Source organism: Rana temporaria, chromosome 2 (assembly GCF_905171775.1).
Source record: "Rana temporaria chromosome 2, aRanTem1.1, whole genome shotgun sequence".
Lineage (NCBI taxonomy): Eukaryota > Metazoa > Chordata > Amphibia > Anura > Ranidae > Rana > Rana temporaria.
The window spans coordinates 209481205-209501694 of record NC_053490.1 but is presented as its reverse complement, the minus strand read 5'-3'; the positions used below and the strand labels follow the sequence as shown (position 1 = coordinate 209501694).

Sequence of the window (20490 nt, the reverse complement as noted above, 5' to 3'; positions counted from 1 at the left end):
TCAGCCCATGCTGCTTGCTCCTAATGTAGTCCACAAAGAACTGAGCAGGGCCGATAATGCTGCTTGATATTTCAGTATAGCAGACACTGTGTGCACATAGTTATGAGCCTACTATTTTTTTTACAGAATCAAGAGGTAGTTCTCTGTATTTGAAAGAACATTTTAAAGAGTCAATGGGGAAAAGTGCATGTATTGGAGAGGAGTAGTAAATGATGTTCTATGCTTTTCAGTAGCATGCTTGTGACCCCTGACTTTTTTTTTTTTAACGGTCTTCCGCCGCTTTCTTCTAGAGCCCTTTAAAAGGTACTTGGGTGCTTTTTGCCACAAGGACTGCCCTACAGGACAGTCTGCACATGGTTTTCTGTACTCTTGGTTGGATGCGCTTACCCTGTATTCCAAACTCTACTCCATTAATATGTACCATAAGGAAATACCCTCACCTGTAGGTGAAAGGGAGCCAGAGTGAAAGCTCAGGCAAATGTTTGCTTTGCTAAAGTCCTAAACACCTAACCTCTCAGTGACAATGCTTCCCTCCCTTCAGAGCAGGACCTGATTTTAACCACCGGGTTTGTGCATACCATTTCGTTCTAGCTCTCAAAAACACTGTGTTGAAGGAGGCCACATACAATTTCTTACCCCAAGGCTTTTATATTGCATGAAGCCATAATATCAGATGTATATTTGCCAATGTGGATAGGCTTGTTTCTGCTGTGCGCAAAAGCCTCTGCATAGTCCAACTTGATTCTCCTCCCTATCTCGCCATGCTCTTTTGGGTGGAAAAAGACCTAAAAGATCTAAGACTATTCCTGATCATGAACAAGTAGAATGAGAACAGTTCATCAATATAGTCAATCCAGAATAGATTTTTTTTTTTTTTAGATGAAAGTTGCTGAGCTCTGTCAAGTGGCAAGAGTTCCCAAAAAAATCTGTTCTGTAGTAGATCCTGCTGTCTCAGTCTTCAATATCTCTCTGTACCAATTGAAGATGTTCCTTAATTCCAAGATTCAACAGAGGAAGTTTGAGATGCTCTTAAAGGCTTTCTTACATTTGCATGCCCAGCTTTGTAATCGGCTCTACAACAGCTAACTGAACAAGGGTAATGAACAAGCAGAATGATCCTTTAGTCCAAGACCGTACTTTAACTGAGGAATTACCTTCTGCGCTGCGCTGTGTGTTGATGTTTAGGAACAAGTAGCGATACAAATATTCAGAATGGCTTTTTCCATTCAGATGAGCAGAATCTTGTGGCTCAAAGCTTGACCAGATGAAGCTGCCTGTAAAAAACCTCTGTTGTATGCCGTTTTGATGGAGGACGTGTTTTTGATGATGTACTTGACCAGTCCATTAAGCTATCGCTGCTTCCACAACAAATGGTCAAGAAATCCTCTTCCTCAGGAGCCTCTGCCTACTCAAAATGCAGAGCACCCCAATCTTCTACACGGGCTTCAATTTCAAAACCTAAGTTAGGCATTTCCATTAGCACAAGACTTTGGTCTCCATATTTAACAAGTTACCCCTGTTTGTAACTAGGCTGACGCATAAGTATCTTCCTGTACCAGATTTCAACTTTGTAATAAATAATGGTTTAACTTTTGAAGACAAGACTATGGTGCCGACTTTCTGCTGTCTACATATATCACAATGATCACATGCTTGAGTTTGACCCCACTGCATGGATAGATTTTATTTTTTATTCCTGGAGTTGGGCTTTTATTATCCAGTCATGTGTTGGGGTAAAAAAAAAAAACTTTTTTTTTTCTGTGCATGATTGGGTAATCATTGCAAAATTTTTTTACTTGGATTCATCTCATTTTGTAAACTAGGTATAAATTTACTTTGCAAAGTGAATGTGCAGCTTCTTTGGTAAATAAACCCAATCGGGTAAGGTTAGGCAGGGAATATTAGAATGTCTTCATAAGCCCAATTGTACTTTGTTCCGTCTTAAGCTGAGTTTGCCTAAAAAGTGTCCATTTTAGGCGTTACAATTGTTTGTGGGTCATAGTCATTGATATAGCTCTGCATCTAAATCTAAAAACACGCATGTGCAAAGCAGTGCAGCTGGAACGCTTGGCAAGTGCTCCTCTAATTTTCGGGTCTAAAATACTTTTGCGTGCAAACTTCACTAAGCCGCTAATCGATTCATTCTGTCAATGACATGCCCCGAAACACTTAACTTTCCAATGCTGCATGGAATCTTTGTAATAGAAAATAGAACTTGTTGCTGAATAAAGTTTTTTATTTTATTTTTTTCTTGAAGGTCAGCACCAAAATTTTATTTAGCAGCAGTGGAGCTTAGTACTCATTAACAAGTGTTTTATAGGTTATTTGCATAGACAAGCAGTGTTCTATTTACTTGCACTGGAGGTTTATGTGTAGATATGGTATAGTGTCGGATTCCCCTTTATAATTACAAGCAAGGTTTGCTTGCAGTGTACATTTTTAGCCTTTGTTTTTGCCTATTTTTATACCTATTTTGCAATGCACATTTTGATCTTACATTTGCATTTTATTTTGATACTCTGGCAGGTAAATACCACTGTAGCTATTGCATAAGCAAATTAAATCCTTTTTGTGCGAGTGTCTACTTCGGTCAGCGTCCATAATGTTTATATTTATTCTGTTTGAAACCTACTTGGTTTACCCATCGCAGTAACACATTTTGTGTAATTTTTTCTTCCTCTGGAATTCCACTAGCAAAGATTGGCACACTTTGTGAGCTTAGGCCACTCATCATTTTTTTTTGTTTGTTTATTTTTCAGGCAAGGTGCAGGTTTGATAATCATTAACGGCTTTGTCCATACATGGATATACTGTAAGATTTTTACACCACTGAAGATGTGGTTATGATGTGATCCTACCTTCTTCCTGCTTGGCATATGTGTGCTAAATTGGCAAGCGACAACTGTCTACAAACCCTGTCAGCTGGAGGCTCTAAAAAGTGCATACATTCATGTCGGCTGCATGTAAATGCTACTGTTTGGTGCTAAACTGACCAAAAAATCAGAACATGTGGCTGGTTCATCTTCATGTCAAAGCTGAGAAAATCCCAAACAGGAAAAAGATCCTTCCACTATAAACAAACAAGAGCTTCATGTACTTTGCATCATCACCCATGATCATGCAGTAGTGAGGCAGAGAGAGTTAGACTTCCTCAGATTCAGAAACTGAGAAAACATTGTTCATACAAATCTAATTTACTCCACCACTAGAGTCTCTATAGAAAAGTTTTGGTTTCAACCTTTGTTTTTTAAAGAAAATCTATAGAAATGCTGTCTTCTCAGTCCCTAGATGCTGGTTGCCCAGCTGTCATAGTGATTTATTACGTTGAGTCGCTGAGACCGTACAAGGAAGTAGTTCAAGAATTGCATCTTAAATTATTTCATAGACTGCATGCTTGTTCTAAGTTACATTTCTTGAAGTATAGTTTTCTTTCAAAGGGAACCTATGTGTATCAAAATATTAGAACTGCCATTGTTGACCCGTTTGTATGTGTAGCTTCCAGGTTGTCATCCTAGTCTTGACTAGGGTAAGTCAGTGGTTAGTGAATCCAGGCCCAGGAACTGGGCGTGTGTCCATCAGCTATATAGTGGTCTGTTGCCGAAGGCATATCTATGTTGTAACGTTGAGCAGACCAAGGAAGTACAGTCCTAAATTCATCTGTCCACATTCTGTTAATTGCAGTAAGCATCCTATACAATTTTTTTGTATGTGTGTATATATATATATATATTCTTGCTGCTTTCAGTACAAGTTGAGTTTATTTGTACAGCTAACTTAACCACTTACCCCCCGGACCATATTGCTGCCCAAAGACCAGAGTACTTTTTGCGATTCGGGACTGCGTCGCTTTAACAGACAATTGCGCGGTCGTGCGACGTGGCTCCCAAACAAAATTGGCGTCCTTTTTTTCCCACAAATAGAGCTTTCTTTTGGTGGTATTTGATCACCTCTGCGTTTTTTATTTTTTGCGCTATAAACAAAAATAGAACGACAATTTTGAAAAAAATGAATACTTTTTGCTGTAATAAATATCCCCCAAAAATATATAAAAAAAAAATGTTTTCCTCAGTTTAGGCCGATACGTATTCTTCTACATATTTTTCGTAAAAAAAAATCGCAATAAGCGTTTATTGATTGGTTTGCGCAAAAGTTATAGCGTTTACAAAATAGGGGGTATTTTTATGGCATTTTTATTAATATTTTTTTTTACTAGTAATGGCGGCGATCAGCGATTTTTTTTTCGGTATTGCGACATTATGGCGGACACTTCGGACATTTTTGACACATTTTTGGGACCATTGGCATTTTTATAGCGATCAGTGCTATAAAAATGCATTGGATTACTATAAAAATGCCGCTGGCAGTGAAGGGGTTAACACTAGGGGGCGGGGAAGGGTTTAAGTATGCCTGGGTGTGTTCTTACTGTGGGGCGGGGGGGGGGGGGGGCCTCACTAGGGGAAACACTGATCTTCTGTTCATACAGTGTATGAACAGAAAATCAGCATTTCCCCTGCTGACAGGAACGAGAGCTTTGTGTTTACACACACAGCTCCCGTTCCCCGCTCTGTACCGAGCGATCGCGTGTGCCCGGCGGCGATCGCGCCCGCCGGGCACACGCACGGGAGTCGCGGGCGAGCGGGGGGCGCGCGCCCCTAGTGGCGGCTTTTAGGCAGGACGTCATATTACGTGCTCTCGCCTAGGAGAGCCACCTTGTGGACGTATTTTGACGCTGCGGCGACGGCAAGTGGTTAAGAAATATATATATATATATATATATATATATATATATATATATATATATATATATATATATATATATATATATATATATATTAAAAAAAAGAACAGTTGCATCACCACCAGGTTTTTTGGGGTGTCTTGCATTTTATTAGGAGCTCCCAAATTAGTGTAAGGCAGAGTTTGGATTTTAAGGCAGACCACTGTTGTCACTGACTTCACATGGAGAATTAATTTGGTTTGTTATACAGCATAATGCTACAGCCTTTTTCCTAGAGTACTGTTACCTAAACTATTGGTCAGGATCTAAATTTGGTCATGGACAGGTTTATGATGGGTCACCACATGTCATCCACATGACTGTGTAGCATCTAAGTGCATACTGCTGAGATCTGATGCTATAAGCAATGTGATGAAAACATGATTTCTGCCCACTGCACACATTATCTCTCTTTTCAAAATCTGTTAAAATAATATGGTTACGAGCATGTATTCATATGAGGGACTAGAGCACCGTCAGGGAATTGCACAGGAAAGGTAGTGAGGCAAGGATACCCTGGCACTACAGTATTTAAAAATGTTTAAAGAAAATATAACCAAGGGTTTATTTATCCATAGAGTACAGGCAATGTAATTGGCACTGGTTGTAGGTTCGTACCTTCAGGTAATTGGACCCTGGAAAAGCTTTTGAGGACCTGCCCCGGGCATCTCCCCTAATAGCATCTCTGTGAGTCCTCAATTTTTTTGCTAGCCTCCTGAGGCAATGGACCTACTCTCCCTCAGGTTGAAATTACTCTTCACTTAATGCACTCTTTCATTTTTTTTTCCTAATTATAATCAACATAACCTTGTTTTTCAAGAACGTGCCTTAACACTGCAATTACCTTCTGCTGTGCGCTTTTTTTGTGGATGCCCTCAGGATGTAATTTGTGTGTATATCTCCATTCACATTTCAGAATGCTGTGGCTAAAAGCCTAAACGGCTAAAGCTGGCTATAAAAAGTGCATCACACATTTTTCTTTTCACGGATGACATCTGTTTGCGGAGCCACCTGACCAATTCATGAAAGTTGGCACAAGATGTCAATATTTTACTCCCACAGCAGAAGATCCAAATACTCCCATTCTCAAGAACTCCTTCCGCCAAAATGCCAAGCACCCGAACACTCCACCCAGGCTTCGACTTTAAAACGTAACGCCAGCCCTTCTTTTGGCACAAAGCTCTTTTTTACCAAGAGTGTGGGGGGAGTCTGGGTCAGAAAGGCCCCAGATCTGTGGGTTCAATTGGTGGCTTCAAAGAGGTACACAATAGGGTTCAAAACACTCCCCCCCCCCCCTTTTTTTGCTTCTCTCAAATCGGCAAAAAACTGCCCAAGGACAGTCAGATATGCAGGATGGGCTGCAGCATCTCTTGTCCCAGGGAATAGTTATGCTTTTACCCCCTACAAAGACATGGTTGTCTACACCCAAGACCATAATTTCTTCGAAGGTGGTATCAGTTTTGCATCTCAACAAGCATGTTGACCTACCTTGCCCTGCTCCAAAGAAACTGTTCATTGTAAAGACCTAGTCAGAAGCAATTGGTCTACCTCAAAGCTATAGCTTCCATCAGACTGAGTCCCTATTTCTGGTCTCTGTACCTTGCAAGGGACACCCTGCTTTCAAGTCCACCATTGTGCGAGAGATCAATCTCTCAAGCTTACATTTGAAGGACCAGTCTCCTCCTGCATTTTTTTTACATGCCCATCCTTCCAAATTAGTGGGTCTTTCTTGGGCTTTTCAGTACCAGGTCTCTGCAGCTCAGCTGTGTAAGGCCACCACTTGTTCCTTGGTTAATACTTTTTCAAAGTTTGCCACGTATTTCTTCTGCGGATGCAGCTTTTGGCAACAGCACTCTGAAGTTGGGTCTTTTTGATACTTGTTAGGTCTGTTGTAACAATTCTGTTTGCCTGACTGCTGCCCACACTTCTTATTCACTGCTTGGGGATGTCCAAGGATCTATGAATACTTGTATTTGTCCTGTACTGTAAAATGTGGGATTTGCAGGCAAGTCAAAATTCAGCTTTTCTCCACACTTTACTGAAGCTTACAGAAATGTTGGAGTGCTCGCAGTGTGTTGACATTTATTTTTCTTTGCTAATGTTTTGGTAATAATTCTCCTCTTGGATCCCAGCTAGGTAATGATTTTCATATTTGGCGCTGATGATTAGAAAGTTTAAGAACCCGCACCTTAGTTGATTCTTCATAGGTAAATAATTTCCTAAGCTGCAGTCTAATCTGGGCCAGTCAGGGGTGGAGGTGGTCAAGCTCTGCCCCAACCCCACTAACACTTGGACCTATTTTTAAAGGGTCTCTACTGCTTTCAGTTTTATGTAAAGTGAAAATTACTTCTTATACTTGGGGACAAAGTTCGTAAATCCTAAGGCCTTGCCAATGTTGCATGGATGAGCAGAAGTAGTGACACACAGAAGATTAAAGTATTTTGCAGCGGACAACCTCATGCTGTACATTTTCGCTCCCATCAAATGGCAAGTTTGAACTGAACCCATTTTTCATGTTGGTTCCAGATTACCCTTTCTTAATTTTATACATACATTTTCTTTTTCTTCGGTTATTGGCTTAACAAATTCATTACAGATAAAAAGAAAATGATCTTTGTAACATCCTTCGTGAGGTCCTGCACCTGTTCTTTTTCAGCCACACTTCTGTTTGGCATGAGCAGTTTTACTTTAGTTGTGGTCATGTGCAATGCTCTATGCACATTACAAATCTATAGTCCTTAGTCTATCTCAGGAGTGAGGAAGAGAGGGCAGCTGCATTCTTGCATACACTGGGACCATGGAGAATGAACATAGCCAAATGTAGTCTGATCTAGGGCTGCAACGAACGATTATTTTCATAATCGATAAGTTGGCCGATTATTGTTTCGATTAATCGGATAATAGCCTTTAAAAAAAAAAAAAAATTGCATTTAAAAAAAAAATTGGGGCCAATTTGTTGTTGGGCAGATTACAAAACACAAATTGGAGCAAAAACGCATTACATGCTTTTCTGCAGCTTCTCCATTGAAGTATATTGAACCAAAAAAAACAAAATGGCACCGTTGTGCGTTAAAGTCCTTGCCCTTTCCAAATACGCAGCAGCTGAAAAAAAATCATGGATGTGATCGTGTCCCATAGGAAAACATGTAAATAAACTGTAGTGTGTTTCTGCAAAAAGCACCAAAAAGCAGAGGTGTGACCCCAGGCCTGAGATGTTTAGTAACATAATGGGGTTAAAAAAACAAAAATAAGTACAAAAAGAGCAAATAATCGCTACTGTAAGGGGTTCATTATTTTTTTACTGTGGGACAGTGAAAGTGATATTTACAGTAGCATTGTGCTTTTTTGTACTAATGAGGGGCTAATTTTTTTTTTTTTTTTAACCCTATTATGTTACTGGCCGATCGATGATGAAAATTGTAATCGATTAATTTCATAATAGATTCGTTGTCGATTAATCAATTAGTTGTTTCGGCCCTAGTCTGATCACAGCAACAACAAAAAAGAATGAGACTGCAAAAGTTACTTTGTTATAAAAAAAAAAAAAATTCTTCAATAGGGGTGTGTTTGTGTGTTTTTTTTTTTTTTTTCTAACAAGTTTAGTATCACTTTGTAGATGTAAAGTCATTTTGTTTAGCAATACTGTGTTCTGCTCCACAAATTTGTCCCCATTTATATCACATTATAAATAACTAACAGCCCAGTGCTGATGTTTATTGTTTTGTGAATTGTATCGGTTATAAATAGTTTGAGTTACAGTTTTTGTCAATGGTTACATTTGTGAGTTATGGGACGATGAAAGTAAACGTGAATACTATGTAGAAAAAGCAACCCACAAAGTGTTAAGACTGACTTGGAGAGATGGCAGCCGGAATTGTTCTCATGGTTTGGACGCGCCGCCATCATTAAGATGGTAATTCTCCCTCGAGTGCTGTACCTGTTTCATGCCCTTCCCCTCAGAATCCCTATGTCTTTTTTTGCCTCACTGAAAACCCTTCTCTTGAAGTTTCTTTGGAACTCCCTGAGGCCCAGGATTAGATTCTCCCTATTGATGAAACCCAAAGAGAGGGGGGCATGGGTATCCCAGATTTTGTCTCCTACTATCAGGCTTCACACCTGACTAGGATCGATTGGCATTGCCATGGTGCGGCGAAGGATTGGGTGACCCTGGAGGCGGATTTGAGCCCACTACCGCCTGGGTACTCCCCCTGGGTCACCTGGGGAAGCTGCCCGAGTGGTCTTAGAGATCACCCCATTACGGGAAGCACGCTTGAAATCTTTCATAGGCTAACTAAGACCCTAGACATTTCCTCTCATCCTAGCCCATTGACGCCCTTAGTAGACAACCCTGACTTGTTACCCAGTCCCGGGACTGGGTAACCCTCTCTTCCGAGTCTCAGACAGCTCGAAGCCCTTCTTAGCAGGGGACTGCTTTAGTAAGGGAGGGTTGAAGGATTGGGTGACTCTTAAGAGGGAGACGAGTACCCCTCACTTGCCTTTCTGGGTGTACTTACAATTGCGCAGTTGCCTGGGAGGGCCAAGGGTTGAAAGCAAATTTCAAAGGCCCCTTACAGCACTGGAGTCGGTTTGTCACAAAGGTACACCCTGCACAAAAACCACCTCCTTAACCTATGCATGGCTACAGGACCTGAAACACGAGGCTACCGATGAGCTCAGGGCGCGATGGTCAGGGGAGTTGCACGTGGAGATCACATCCAAACAATGGAGGTATGCCTGTATTTTGACTCATAAATGTTCCATAAGCATGGAGATGCAAGAAACGTCCTATAAAATCATGATTCACTGGTACAACACTCCGGCCAAGATAACGGAAACCAAAATTGATCTAAACACAGCTGCATGCTTGCTACACATCGCTACTGTTTCATTGAAGAGATACAAAAACTCTTTGACAAGACACCTCCTGAACGCGGCGAAGTCCCTGATTCCGCTTTACTGGAAGTCGCAAAGAGTTCCTTCCACTGCTGAATGGCTGAGGAAGGTTTCTGATACTTATACCATGGAGGATACTCTAGCTCGGGCTACTGACAATGTCGAAAAATTCCACGAGATCTGGCAGCCATGGCTGCTCTTTAGGTACTCTACTACATACACGGACTACGTGTCCTAAATGTCTTTTTGGGTTCATCTCTGTGTGTTTGGGAGGATCTGGGTCGTCTGATGCCCCGGGTCCTCTCATTTGGATGGATCTGGGTTTATTTACAGTATTTTGGCTACTACCGTTTCTTTCTGTTTCTACTCTCTTCTCTTTCCTTCCCTTGCTCTTTTTCCTATAGTGCAGTCGGCATTGTGTTGCTTACCATGTTCATTTTGCGGATGGATTATTTTGCTTGGTGTTGCTGGAAGCTAACTGCCTAATGTTTTTTTTTTTTCTCTGTCAGAGCTCAGATGAGATACTGAAACTCTAGGCCTAGCTACTGATGTTATTTAGTTCAGGTATTTTAGAAAGGATGGTTTACTCAGTTTTCTATAATTGCCTGTTTTTACTGGGTTTGACACTGTATTGCGTATTGGTATTTGTTCTAGCCTCATGTTTTGCAGAAGCCTCTGCACTTGCCTTGTATTGTTATGATATACTTTTGCTTCAATAAACTTGAAATGTAAAAAAAAAAAAAAAGCAACCCAGTTTTCAGTTTTTATATAATCATTTCGATGTTTTGACGCTATCCCTATAGAAAAAAATACCATTGTTTGATGTGAGTGCTCTTTGTATTCCCCAGTATAAGTTCAGCCATTGCGTGCCAATCTGTGTTTGCAAAAATACTTTGGTTAAAGTAAGCAAGCTGGCCAAGGTTTTCTAAATTGAATGTATATGTGAAAAATCTCTTTAAATATGTTATACAGATGCATATATAAGCTGCAAATGTATGTTTCATTATTTGCATAAGCTTTTTTTAGTGTGGTTTTTGCCTTGCGATAGACCTACCACACAACACCTGCTAATGGGGGTTTTGGAGCATCAGTTTATTTTCGAGTTTGTGGCTTCACTTCTGCTAAGCTATCTACACTTGCATACCTAATTATTTCAGTTATTTGCTGCTTTGAATGGAATATTGTAGATCAATGTGGTACTTACTTCATTGGTAAAGACATATTTTTATATTTGCTTTGACTAGTTGGTGGTGTTTTTTTTTTTTTTTTTGCAAAGTGTACATTGCTGATGGTGTATTAAATTTGCTAAGCTGGTTTGCAGCCCAGATTAGAAGCTTGAAATCGCAAGATTCTAATACCGATATTTTGCCATAGATTTCCCATGAACATATTTTTCTTATGTGATTTTGGATCTCAAAATAGGTGTATACCTGTAATACAGTATCATTGGTCTTCATAAAAGTGCATACATGAAAATCTTACCCTTAAATATTTGACGAGGCACTAGTATTTATTTTGGAAGTGCATTAAAATCCTGTGTGCAAATCGGCTAGCTATATACATAATTCTAAATAGAAGGAAGTATTTGTATGTGTTGCTTACACCTGCAGATATTCCTTTTTCATCAGTGAATGGTGAGAGATCTGATGCTTATCTGGATCATGTACAACAGAATACTCCTGTGTGTATTCCCACCAACTCAAATAACATTTAGGTGCACGAAGTTGGAGTCGAAAGAACAGCTTTTCTGTAAAGTTAAGGAAACTGTTCTTGATCCCAATCCTTTTCTAAATGAAAAATGTCGAAGTGATAACAAGCACTGTGATGTTCACAAGTGCCCATTGAAGTACAGGAGTTAACCTAGACATGGGATCTATCAGTAAATATCAGACTATTTCCTGCTGTATTTTGATTTTGTGAATTTATTGGTGGGGTAGAATTGGTTTCAAAAAGTGGAATATTTTTAAGGAATTTTTGTTATTCATGACAATAATAAAACTTAACAATATGGAGTCTTCTTGACACTGTTTTCAGGAACTTTTTAATTTAAGAGTTTGTAGGTTTTTTAACGTGCAATTTCCCATTTTCTTGCAGGCCTGTGGGAATGCCAAAAATGGAAAAAGTATACTTGCATAATCCTAGTTCAGATGAAACTATTACTTTAGTATCAATATCAGCAACAACATCGCATTTTCATGCTTCGTTTTTTCAAAACCGGGTAAGAAGTCTGTTTTACCACTTATGTATTTTGGTTTGTTCCCTACTTTATTTATTTTTTTGTGAAACTTTATATTCAGAATATGATTCCTGTGGTGGGATTATATCCATCTATGCCATGTATTTGGCTTGGAAAATTAAAGCACTTATACTGGTTTACTAAAGGAGTTGAAAATCTTTAAAAAAAATCTTTATATACTCAGCCATGTGTTGGTGAAATAAAAAATGATGCTTGGATAGTTTAAGTGAATCTTCACACAACTTATGTGTGAAGATTCACAGCTCCTGACGTGAATGAATGAGTTTCTAGTGGACAGACTATTTACTTTTGCTAGATACTCTTCAGACCTTTTCGATATCAATTAAAAATGTTCTTGTATAAAAAGAGTTAACTATTCAATCACTGGAGCACAGTCTGAACCCCTTATGTAATAACCCAATGCATTGGTTATTAGGCTACCCAGAAAAATAAAGCACAAATGGAGTCTAAATATGTCAAAATTGGGTCTTTTTCAACAGTCAACATGACCAAGCTGGCAATTGCAATTTAATCACCGACTAGCAGTTAGATGAATTTCCTGAGAATGGTGATGCAATGTGATACACTGCAGAATAAAGCTGAATTTCTACTGAACAGCATGCAATTTGTTTTCCTTTTTGTATAGCAACTAACCAAAAAATAACTAAAAAAAGTTTACACCAAAATCTTGGTGCCAGTGAAGCCCGGTTCTTCTAGTTGCCTGTGCTGTTTTTGCCATCCCATCTCCAGAAAATAATTTGTTATACCCTGAACCATTCCTGCATTTATAACACAATCTACAATCTGCAAAATTCATGCTGATTGAGAAGCTTTAGCTGTGACTTAAAGGGGTCCCTATGCAGAGAGACTGCTGCTTCTGTACAAAGAACAAGGGTCTTTCTCTGTAGCATTGGGGGGGGGGGGGGGGGGTTCTATCTAGACTGCGGTTTATTTCTTAAGAAAACTAACTAAGTCCTTTTGCACACTTTATTTTTTATTTATTTATTTTTTATATATGGTCCTGGCATGATATAAACTTAGTGCAATTGGGCTATATATTTATTTTATTTTTTAACTGAATGGCAGGTTTAGGGTGAGACGGAGGCTTGATAAAGATGATTTTAAGTGAAATATAAAATCTTCTGTAATTGAAAAAAAGTACATTGGTTTTGTAGCCCAGGAAAACAGGTTGTACGTGTTGGGCTGTGACCTCCTATTAATAGCTGTGTTTTGTAAACCATTTGTGAAGTTCAGTAAGGTATGATGATCAGCTGGTCTTTTTACTGCTCTATTATTTTTGGAGCAGTAGTAACATTTCAGCTGATCGTGAAACCATCAGCAGAAGGAAGGCCAGGCAAGTGTTATAAAGAGCATTTACAGTGACCAGGAAAGGGTCACTCATAAGGTTACTGTCAGTTGTATATTCTGATTTGTTTCACCTCTAGGAGAAAATAGGCTTTTTTTTTTTTTTTTTTTTAAATAAATTTCCAGTGCTAGTCAAATCACTTATACACATATAATAGTTATAACAGAGCATCACCAAGCAAGCCATAGCTTGTTTAGTCAGACTTCTCCTGTAGAGACCCGTTTTCAGCAGACTTCTCCTGTAGAGACCCGTTTTCAGCAGACTTCTCCTGTAGGGACCCGTTTTCAGCAGACTTCTCCTGTAGAGACCCGTTTTCAGCAGACTTCTCCTGTAGAGACCCGTTTTCAGCTGACAGCACAGAGCCACTCCTGGCTCAGGCAAGATCGCAACAATGAAGACAAGATCCACCCACATGCCTGGACCAGCTCGGACTCTCACTGAGAGCCTGGGGTGGCCACTCCCGCCCCCTCCACAGCCCAGCACTTCAGTAATCCCAAGTGGTGGGGGGGGCATGTATAGTGCCAGAGCAAAAGGCCCATAAGAAAGCCTGTGAGTGCCGGGCGATCTTTGGTATTTGATCGCTTGGTTCTCAGTGTTAAAGCTGGCGGGGGACAAATGCAGCATTGGACCAATGCTGCATCCATCTAGGTAAGTATTAATCTGCAAAAAAACATGGTTAGTATCCCTAGCTATCCAGCATGTACTGTCGGCTATTTATCGTATATTAATTGGATTGACCTTCTCTGTCTTTGTTTCACAGAAAATTCTCCCCGGTGGGAACACATCATTTGATGTAGTGTTTCTCGCAAGAGTAGTGGGAAACGTAGAGAATACTTTATTTATTAACACCTCAAATCATGGGGTATTTACCTATCAGGTAAGAAGTGTTTTTTTTTTTTTTTTTTTATTTATGTTGTGTGCCTAGGATTATCTTTGTCGATCAGTTTAGTAAATGGTAAAAACCTGGAAGAGTTGTCTTTACCAGTGCCCTTTTCAGATCCCTGTTTTTGCACATTAGCAGTTATTTTTACATTTTATCTAGAGGAAAGTTACATTCTAGTGAATGATTGTAGTAAAACCAATATTTTTTTTTTGGGGGGGGGGGGGGCACTGTGTCCCATTTGGGAGATGTTCCTTAACTTCCTATTGTGAGACACAGTGGTGGCTTTTTAAAAAGAGAGGTCATATCTTTAGAGTGCTGTCACTGGAAAATGTGCCCAGTGAAAACGTTTCCATCTATTCCCAGTGATAACCAAAAATGTTATGTTTTTGGAATAGAGACTGCTAATAAAAAAACTGACAGAGGTTATAATGCTTTCCTACTCTGTCCAAGAAAAAAGTGATGCACTTTGAGGGGATTCTTTTAAAGGGACATTCACAATGGAGTTTAGAAGTGGAGTAGAGTTTTTATTCTCATTTAGCCAAGCATGTGCCTCCACTAAAGTGATGACAAGCAATTGTGGTGAGGATAGAGCAAGAACAAAGTTTGTAGTGTTGTATAAAGGGGAAATAAAGGTACACTTAGTTTATTAAATATTCTCTATTGCCCAGTACAGGAGGCCATGGGTTATATGCTGCTACCTTCAGGTGATTGGACTAGGTCTGGCCCCTAGTCTCCCCATCTAGAACCCACCCACTCCGTGCTAGTGTCTCTTGGAGAAGAATGTTTTACTATTGTTTTTCACCAGATTTATTACCTCCTTTGAATGGACCCTTCTATCAACATTTGACTGCTTCCTGCTATCATGGCTTAGATTGGTGCCCCCTCGAGCACACCTTGGGAACTGTATCCCAGGCCCTGGTTTTCTATAGTTTCATGCACTGGATCCTGCAGTCGGTGTTCAATTTGGCACATGGCACAACAAGCATAGTTCGCTGCAGGGTTCTATGCATGGTCCTTTCCAGTGGCACTCAGCCTCTCTGATACCCACTGTGACGAGTAAAGCCAGGACCCTGGATGTCAGCTATTATTAAACACTAGGAATAGTGTGAAACACGCCGCCTGTTTCGTTTTCTGTGTCTTGTTTTGCCGTTTTTGATTTTACTTTATAAAGGCAACGATTATTTTGAAGTGCGGCTGTCCAGAAAGATATTTTTTCTTTTTCTATTTTGCTATATGCATTGCCTGCACCTGTTTCTGTGAGGAGGATCAGCATAAGTCATTTCCTGCCTGGAGTGGCTACTTCCCTTTCTCAGGACCCTAGATGGTACCAGGGATGTGGATAAGGTATAACACGGATTCCCTGTACCCTTATATATTTGTTGATGGCTCGGTAGTATACATGACATCCTAATACAACAGAGCTATGCACATAAGCTGTTTGATAAGGCAGAGGTATAGGGAGATTTGCATTTTCAGCATTTTTCCCTAACTTTGTCTCATTGGTCAGCCTAATTGGTAAAGTTGTTATATTGTTTTTTACCTATTTAAATTGGCTTTTTTTACTTCACAAACTAGACTAGTGATTTCGTGCTTGTAAAGTCCTGGTTGCGCACTTCTGGCTTCCATTTTTCTGCAGACAACACAAGCTGATCCTTTGCCACCTGTTGCAGGATTCCTCAGACGGCCAATAAAACTCTGTTGGTGCCTCTGTTGCTGCAACTCTCTTGTACCCAACACACTGAACCCTCTTAATTCACAGCCATTCCAAGAGTACACCACAGGGTAAGACCCTGAGGGAAGTTCAATTTTTCCTCAAGTTTATAGTTGTTCTGTTAACGGGGTCTAACACCATCACAGCTCCAGGTCCATAACTCAAGCACAGACATGCAACATGATGCCTGTCTAAGGAAGAATTTACTGCCACTTTGTCTGATCTTTCATCAGTTATAACCACTTCTGGAATCAGCAGAGGCCATCCGCCCCGGGAGCTCTTCTATCTCGCCTTCCCCTGACTATATTCATGGACAAAGACCAGAACTTTTACCACACTTGGAGGAATTTAAGAAATCCATAACAACCTTTTACTGTAGCTATGGTCGTTCAAAATGGCCTGTACCAGATTAATATATTCTGTATCCTGTACTTTACAATAAAGATAAGAGGAATTTTGACATATATTCTATGTCCTGGAGTACAGTACAGGACTGGGGGGGGGGGGTCCCCTCTATCTTATCTTTTTTGCTTTCTAACAAAACTGGAGCTTCAGAGTAGGCAGTGGTTGTATGGGGACACTAGGGGGTGGACCCAACAAAGCTTTTGACAGTGTCTATTCACCTGAATGTAGCAGGATTTAACCCTTGGTCTGTGACTCTGTTCATGTGTCCTGTACTGTATTAAAAAATATAGAAGAAATTTGTATTTGTTGTTGATAATATAAGAATGAGTTTTATCAAATGTGACGTTGGAACTCTTTGGTCTCTAATTGTCGGTTGTTTTTTATTATGCTCAGGAACCATTTATGCTTGGGAAGAACATAATTTTCCAACTTTACAAATTTGAGGCTTACATAGATTGTAGTTCTGAAGTATGAAGTCATATAGTTTAGTTGCCTTTTTAGTGCTTGCTTTAGTTACTTGTGAGTTAAAGATTGGGTGCAATGAGTCTGTAACTAACATGTGTTTGTTCCCCCCCCCCCCCCCATTTACACTCTCTACATTTAATTTTGTAGGTTTTTGGAGTTGGGATCCCCAACCCATATCGTTTGCGCCCATTTATTGGGGCACGAGTTCCTGTAAATAGCAGTTTTTCACCTTTAATAAATATTCACAACCCCCACAGTGAACCTTTACAGGTATGTGGTTTTAGTTGTGTGTTCTAAAAAAATGCTTAATTGGATAAAGTGTTCTCTATAAATTTGGTTTGTTTATCTGTGCAGGTGCCTGTTCGCAAAAGTCCATTATTTACATTAGTGATATGAAATACTGCATGTCTTTTTAACTGAATATTTAAGTAGCCTGTGCACTTTGTATGCATTTATTTAGTTTGTGTCTCATGTAACCTTTTAGTATATGTACAGTATTAAAGAAACATTCAGACGTGGTGTATATTTTTATGTAGTTACATTGTGCAGCTTGGCCAATGTCCCTTGAAGTCACTCAGGTAAACACTGCTACTCCAGTGATCTCCACTTCCAGATCTAATGCTGAGCGGTCTGGTTGATGCATTGTGAACACAGGAGGTTGAAGACTCAGTACAGGTGCCGTTCAGAGAATGCTTTTTATTTTCTGAATGAGTGCGAATCTTACACTGCCTTGATGAGGCGGAGAGCATTATTTCAATGCCCCGCCTCTCCACCTCATCAAGTCCTAAAATGCTTTGCAATTATTTATAATGTATGTGGTAAATACACAGTTAGGCCCCATTCACACGATCGGACTGATCGGGCCACCCATTGTCCTAATTGTTTTTGTTCGCTCTGCATTGCGGAGTGGGCAGAACCTGCCACCTGCCTGTTCAGCGGGGATCAACGGAGAGATCCCCCACTGAGCAGGCAGACTCCACCCCGACAGATCCGCCCTCTCACTATGTTAAAATATGCCATGCCTGAATTTCATCTTTAAATCTGGTACAGTGGTAATCAAAGTTTTCTTAAATCTAAATGTGGCCCTCCCTTCTTTTTTTTTTTTCCAGATACTTTTCCTTCGTTTTTAAATGCAATAAATATTCTTTACAGAGTTATTAATAATTGCAAAACCTAGTATGCAAGCTTTTTTTTAATCAATGCCTGTAATTCCTTTGCACAAGTACATGCATGTATGCTGACTGGAAGATAGAACACAGTGAGCAAATGAATGACTGTGTCCCTTTGTTCTTTTTCTGTAGACTAGGGCAATAGACTAGGATGTAATGCCACTCATGTTGCACTTATGTATTAAAGGGGTTGTAAAAGTATAATTTTTTTTCTTAAATATCTTCCTTTACCTTGGTGCAGTCCTCTTTCACTTACCTCATCCTTCGATTTTGCTTTTAAATGTCCTTATTTCTTCTGAGAAATCCTCACTTCCTGTTCTTTTGTCTGTAACTACACACCGTAATGCAGGGATTTCTTCCTGGTGTGGAGAAAGCCTCTTGAGGGGGCGAGCAGGCAAGTCAGGACACTCTCTACTTTGCAGATAGAGAAAGGAGCTGTGTGTTAGTGGGCATCCTGACACTCCTGCTCGCCCCCTCCCCCCTCAAGAGGCTTTCTCCACACCGGGAAAAAATCCTTGCATTACGGTGTGTAGTTACAGACAGAAGAACAGGAAGTGAGGATTTCTCAGAAGAAATAAGGACATTTAAAAGCAAAATCGAAGTATGAGGTAAGTGAAGGAGGACTGCACTAAGGTAAAAAACATAAGTAATGCAAGGACCATTAGTCATTTGCACTCATTTATTTGGATCCAGGAATTGGATTGTGATTGGTTTCTATGGGTTGCAGAGTTTTGTACATTTACATTACCTTTAGTACTTCTCTATGTGTTAAGCCTATACTATAATGGATATAAGGGAGCATGGATTACATCACTTCACTTTCAGCCAAGCTATGAATTTTCACCAGTGTGGGCAAAAATCTAGAATAAAACATACTGCATACAGCTGTTGAATGCATGCATTGTTCCCATCTCCGTCTTTAAAAACACGTCAATACAAGTAAATGCCTGATAGTTGTCTGATAATCGGTTAGTTCCTGACTTCTTGTAGTGGGCTAAAAGCACTCCCACCGCGATGCCAAAATCTCAAAAAGGGTTATCGGCCATTATGTTATTTTCACACATGCAAGTATTCTTATCGATTCCATTGCGATTATCTGCTTGTGTAAAATAAGGACTGGAAAATGAGCTGTTTAATTTACATCATGTAATAACAGCGTTTTCAGAAAAGAAGCAAGTATGTAAACGAGGTTGATCTATGCAGCAGAAGAGAAAGGAAGCTGTTCTGTAATCCAGCAGGCAGGGCTGACCACAGTTTGGGATTTTAGTGTTGTCAGTCCATTACAGTGAGTTATGAGCCGACTATTTCACTGGATATTTTTCTGTACTTGCAGTGTCTTTTTAAAGAGAAAGATTTGCTTTTTTTTTGGCTCACCATTTAGAGATGAATTATTTTCTTTGGTTGTCCACATGTGAAATATTACTATATAGATATTTGCCTTAGATTAAATATTTTTGTGACTAGGAACATTTTCCTTCTGCTTAAAAATGCATTGCACATTTATTAATCGTTTTATTTTAAAAGATTTTCGAGAGTTTATCTGTGTTTAACTGCCTCTTTGCATACAAATTCAGGTTGTGGAAATGTACTCTAGTGGGGGTGATCTGCACTTAGAGCTTCCAACAGGACAACAAGGAGGCACCAAGAAATTATGGGTAACGATTACCTTTTTATTTAGACTAACTAGGATTGTTACAATATTTTCATTTTTGAGCATGTTTTGTATTTGTCACCACTGCTTTTAAATGTTGGGATTCCCCATCCCCCACTCCCTCATCATAGGATTTGACTGACAGCAGCAGGAGCCATGACTCCTGCTGCTATCAATCTGCCTGAAGAAGGGGGGTTAGAGAGAGCAGAGTCGCTTCTTTGTGCACAGTCCTGGATTGAAATTGGGCACTGATAAGTATAAGTGGGGAAGGGCTTGAGAGGGATCCTAAAAACATTTTTTTACCCTAATGCAAGGAACTGCTTTAATAGCTATGGCAGCAATGAGTTCAAGCAGACTTTCAGTAGCTGTGGCTCAGACCTGAACAATATTCAGGAGGAATTTTTGACCATTCCTCATTGCAAAACTACTTCAGCTCAGACACGTTTGTAGTATGTGTCTGGTGTGAACGGCTGGCTCTCTTGAGGTCATTCCACAGTATCCCTATGGATTTAAATCTGGGCTCTGGCAAATTTATATTTATGCCAAATTACTACCGAAAACCAGTTAATTCCAAGGGGTCACATACTTTTTCTTGCCATTGTATATAAGCTTGCATCTTTCTTTGCTTTTGTGTTTTTAACCATGTTGTAGTTTTCTGTTCAAGTCTTTGCTGCTGGGTGTTCTTATGAAACACGATTATTTATATATCAAATTATTAATGCTTTTATAGGAAATCCCACCATACGAAACAAAGGGTGTAATGCGTGCAAGCTTCTCATCACGAGAGGCAGACAATCATACTGCCTTTATTAGGATTAAAACCAATGCCTCAGACAGCGCAGAATTCATTATCCTTCCCGTGGAGGTGGAAGTCACCACAGGTTTGCATTGTGCCTATTTTAAACATTGTCATTATGTCTGTGAAACAAAGTGT

General features: G+C 39.8%; 1 protein-coding gene across 3 annotated transcripts in view; it reads left to right on the top strand.

The window, feature by feature from the left end:
- TMEM131 (transmembrane protein 131) overlaps positions 1 to 20490 on the top strand; it is a 227954-nt gene that overhangs the window by 102874 nt on the left and 104590 nt on the right. For all 3 annotated transcript variants that reach the window (XM_040336325.1, XM_040336324.1, XM_040336323.1), the window contains exons 5-9: positions 11765 to 11888; positions 14033 to 14149; positions 16884 to 17006; positions 19480 to 19560; positions 20287 to 20437. In XM_040336325.1, the coding sequence (XP_040192259.1) occupies positions 11765 to 11888; positions 14033 to 14149; positions 16884 to 17006; positions 19480 to 19560; positions 20287 to 20437 (596 nt within the window). The remainder of the gene's footprint in view (positions 1 to 11764; positions 11889 to 14032; positions 14150 to 16883; positions 17007 to 19479; positions 19561 to 20286; positions 20438 to 20490) is intronic.